General features: G+C 39.1%; 1 protein-coding gene across 2 annotated transcripts in view; it reads right to left on the reverse strand.

Annotated features, from left to right (window-relative positions):
• Positions 1–605: 605 nt before the first annotated feature.
• prrx1b (paired related homeobox 1b) overlaps positions 606–4802 on the reverse strand; it is an 8443-nt gene continuing 4246 nt past the window's right edge. The window contains exons 2-5 of one of the 2 annotated variants that reach the window (XM_027163337.2): positions 4642–4802; positions 2902–3083; positions 1819–1880; positions 606–1559 (exon numbers count right to left, since the gene is read on the reverse strand). The exon at positions 4642–4802 is cut by the window's right edge and continues 15 nt beyond it. In XM_027163337.2, the coding sequence (XP_027019138.1) occupies positions 1504–1559; positions 1819–1880; positions 2902–3083; positions 4642–4802 (461 nt within the window). In that variant the 3' untranslated portion in view covers positions 606–1503. The remainder of the gene's footprint in view (positions 1560–1818; positions 1881–2901; positions 3084–4641) is intronic. The other variant, XM_027163336.2, reaches the window with a different exon arrangement.

The following is a 4802-nucleotide window of genomic DNA, read 5'->3' on the forward strand; positions in this document are numbered from 1 at the left end:
GAACTCACAAAGTAACTCAGGAATAATTTGTTTTTATTCAAATCACTTAATAATCATTAAAAGCATAGTAAAAAGCTATGATTTAAAAAAAAATCACGAATTACTTTTTTCACACTGGAACTGGACATTTTTTCCAAAAAAAAAAAAAAATATCGGTCTATTCAAAAGATCTGGAAATGAGCGCTGTTTAAAAAAAAAAAAAAAAAACACTTGAAAAATGTGTCACTTATAGAAACCGAGAAGAAAAGAAAAGAAAAGAAAAGGAGTTTGTTTTGAACGTAGATAAAGAAAACAAGCACTTGTAGACTTTCTAAATGAATCATTTTCTCACACACGGTTCTACAGAGATGTCCACAACACCGACCCTGTTTAACATCACAGCTCTCTGACTCACACCAACCAGGAGGAAATGAACATGATGGAAAAAGCAGCTGGAGAAATGTATTCTTAGCACACGCTAGCTGGGAAGGTGGATTATTAGGCGGATTATTAGCTGTTTATATCATGTGTTTTTGTCCCGATGTCGTTTCGTCTGTTGCCTGCAACAGCGCTGTTAGGAAGACGTCAGGCGTCCGTTAGAAGCCACTCTACTAGGTTCTCGGTTACTGCTTGAAAGTCTTTTTATTCTCATATTCTTTGCAATTACGAAAATGAAACGGCATACAGGTTAAAAAAAAAAAAAACGACAGGAAGTATAAGTTGTCCTTGAGAAACTAATTACATTTGTGTTAGTATGAGAAGTTACATGTATCACCATGAACCGACAGCTACGTGTCAGTGGTACAGTAGGTTATATAGAATGAAATGTATTTAAGACATGACCTTTCACGGCGAGCGCAACAAGGTTAGCTGGTAGATGTTCCTCCAAATTTTTTAGTTTTTAAGAGTTCGGGTGGATCAGGTCGTTCTCGCTTAACAGAGCCGGAGAATCCCAGTGTTTTTTTTTTTTGTTGTTTCCGGCGAATGAACCTTTCCTCCTCGCGTAGATGCTATAAAAACTAGCTTCGTCGAAGAAGACGCTCCATTCGGTTGACTCGAATTTAAAGCCACGGAAAATGACATTTAAAATAAAAGAGGCGGGTTTAAATCATCCAGACACTACGTCTGCATTGCAGTCTCCACATTAGTCCAGATATATGAAGAGTTTCATTTCCTCAGAAAAGTGTCTACATTCATCAGCAGTGATGAAGATAACAACAACAAAAAAAAGGCGGAGGAGGAGGAGAAGGAGGAAGAGGAGGAGGAGGATGAGAGGGAAAGAGCCATAATTCCAGAAGGAGGATTGGATCGTTCCAGTCCCAATGGAGTTTTGGAGAAAGAGGAAACTCAGACCAATTTGTCCCATTTTTGAAGTCATCCAACTCCTTTGAGGCTTCCTCTTCTTCATTTCCATCCTCCCTTCTTTACTCTGTCGCACCTCCTCCACTCAGTTAACAGTGGGGACCTGGTTGAGGCTGTACTCCTTGGCTTTTAGTCTCAGGTTAGCGATGCTGTTGGCCATGTTCATTCCCTGGGTGGAAGTGGTGTTGGCACAAGTGGGTGGGTAGGCTGCCATTGTGCTGAGGTACAGGAAAGAATCGACACAGAGAATGAGTCCACAAATACGTATTTATACACCTATATATATAAACATCTCAGATAGATAAGACATCTCAGTCATTATACACACTAGATACTGTAGGTTATTTTTTTGCTTCAAACAGCAAAGAGCCTTGGTTAGGTCTCTGATTGTTGCTATAATTTATTTAGTTTAGTGAGTTAGTTAGTTATTTTTAAATGGCATATAGTAAAATAAACAAAAAAAAAAAAAGTACTTGCTTTCTGTGGGCAGCATTTTCTGTGGCACTCGCACTGGCCCTCCCTCCGAACTCGGAAACCAGCTTCAGAATATATAAATAGTTATTAAGGCTTTATATGTACTTTATTAACATGTAATAATTGTGCACATCAGTGCATTAGGAAAAACAAACAAACAAACAAACAAATAAACAAATAAATAGATAGATAGATAGATAGATAGATAGATAGATAGATAGATAGATAGATAGATAGATAGATAGATAGATAGATAAATCAATAGATAAATAGATAGATAAATAAATAAATAAATAAACAAACAAACAGATAAATAAATAAATAAATAAATAAATAAATAAATAAATAAATAAATAAATAAATAAATAAATAAATAAATAAATAAACCCAAATCTGCATGAGCTCATTTTACTGGACTGGTTTCTAGTCGTAAGAATAATAATAAATGCCAGGAAGCGGTTAAGAAAACACATTTGCACAGTCAGGAGTTGAGCGTGTGGCCCGAATGGCCTGGTCAGCTGTTCTGTACACACACATCGCTGTAGAGAATAACCAGTGTAACCAGAGTCACAGAAAATCCTGCCCAGTGAAGCTTTCCTCTTCACGTTGTTAGCACGTAGCTTATAACCCAGAGGTCACAGGGCACAGAGATGGATTTAACATGGTTTGTTTTCAGATTATCACCTAAGAGTGAGGGGTTGAGCTTCTGAGCTCCACCACCTTCCCATCTGAGAGAACGAGAGAGAGACACACACTGCTATGTAGAGCTGCTCGAGATCCGTCTGTGCTCCATTGTTTCATCAGAAATGTTATCATCGTAACAAGTTAGAAATCCCTTTTTTTTTACTAATTTTTTTTCAGAGAGGGAATCATTCTGCATCACGAATAAAATGCAAATAGACAAACTGGTGGAAACAGTAGATAGAGTAGAACTTTGGATGAGACTGGGGCAAGTAACAAAGATAGTGCAGAAGTCATGTGTCGAGAGGAAATGAAAGGAAAACACAGCAGATAGCTGGAGGGCATTTTGAGATTGAGAGGGGCAGGAAAGTGGCACAAACAGCACACTAAGGTCACTGGGGTTACCTGTAAGGGTTGGCGCTGCCCCAGGAGAGGTAGTCATTGGGACGCGGGGCGGGACGAGGCACGATCGGCTGCTCAACCGCTGTTATGTCTCCTGAATACGACTTGAGGAGTGAGGCGTTCTTACTGGCCAACATGGCCCGCTCGTTACGGCGGAACTTCGCCCGCCGGTTCTGAAACCATACCTGTGGGACGGGATGACGAAAGGATTATTTTCAAAGCTCAGAACTTCCACCGATCACACAGTCTACAAAATATATTTTAACATTTAATACGTTATTATCTGTTTTGTTTCAGGTTAAATTAACCTAAAACCCCAAGTAACAAGAAGCACCTTAAATAATGCACACAGGTTTTCATCTGTTGTGAAAAGTGATGAATTGTTGAGCTGAATTTGGTCAAGCAAAATATTTCTGAAAGATGAACTCTAATGCACAACATGGTCGATATTCTGTGCAAATCCCTACTACAACACTAAATACATTTATAAATTATTACCTTTTTAAATAAATTTAAAATCCATAAAATCATTCAGAGAACAAAATAAAGAGTTTCGGGCTCTGTGAAATATGACTCACCGAATCATTTGTTTGGTTTAATGTGGTTTCTATGTAAAATGAAACGTGGGATGGAGATCATTGTGTAACGATTTTTTTTGACAAACTGCTAAAACTGATGTCTGGAAATCACTGTGGATTTGTTACTAAAGATTTCGATCCCAAACTTGTCGTTTGCCGACGAGGGCCTTGTGCTTTCTAAACCTGAATCCACCACAGAGAGAGTGAAAGACTGTAACGAAGCAATCCGGAGCATCTTACTGTATAGCAACCGGAAAGAACATAAAGCTCTTCAAGGTTAGTTTTAGACAAGCAAATATAGATCGACGGTGCGCTAAGCTTTCACAAGCCCTGTACAAGGATGAAATGATAGCGCTGTGGTAAAGTGCCACTCGTTTTGCTCTGAACAGCAGTGGAGAAACAGAACCAAGATCCTTTCCCAAGCCAAGGTCTGGTGGAGGCGCAGTGTCCGATTACGCAGCGCTTCAGGAATGAGCTCAAAGTCGCTTTTATCAAAGCCTTTCGGAATCGCTCACCCTCTCTGGGACACATTAATTGCAGATGTGTTTTCTCTCGCTTTTTCTTTCTTTCTTTCCTCTCTCTCTCTCTCTCTCTCTCTCTCTCTCTCTCTCTCTCTCTCTCTCTCTCTCTTTCTCTCTTGATCTATAAATGGGCACAATCCCCATCTTTTAGCGAAAAAAAAGCCCCTCTCATTATAACATGTGGAGAGCGGCTCTGGTCTGGAGCATGTGCTTGCATTCTGCTCTCTTCCATGTAAAACTCTGATTGGGATTTCTTTTAAAACGCCGATGTGGCTTGACCACAAAATATCACACAAAGCAAAAACAACGATGTGACTTTTTTGTAGACCTGTTTATCCATTATATAATCCTAGGGTTGTTTGATCTATGATTTAATATGTATAAATAACATTTTTGCATATAGCTGTATATTACATAAACTTAATTATTATAAAATAATAGAAGGTTAATAAATTCAATTTAGTATAAACAATATCTTCTAATTTACTAAACGATATCTCTCTAGTGTTCAACACTATATAAATTGATTATTATCTATGGTCCTGGATGAATGCTGTATTCTGAGGTTTTAAACATGAAGGGAATTAGTAACTTATTGAAAAGTCTTGTTGGAGAAGCTTGATGCACAAAGACTTTGGCCTTACTTGCACTCGGGCCTCGGTGAGATTGACTCTGCGGGCCAGATCCTCTCTCACGAAGGCGTCAGGGTAGTGCGTCCTCTCAAACACTCGCTCCAGCGCCTGCAGTTGACTGCTGTTGAACGTGGTCCTGTTCCGCCTCTGCTTACGCTTCTTCTTCTCCTCCG

Source organism: Tachysurus fulvidraco, chromosome 16 (genome assembly GCF_022655615.1).
Source record: "Tachysurus fulvidraco isolate hzauxx_2018 chromosome 16, HZAU_PFXX_2.0, whole genome shotgun sequence".
In the NCBI taxonomy this organism is placed as follows: domain Eukaryota; kingdom Metazoa; phylum Chordata; class Actinopteri; order Siluriformes; family Bagridae; genus Tachysurus; species Tachysurus fulvidraco.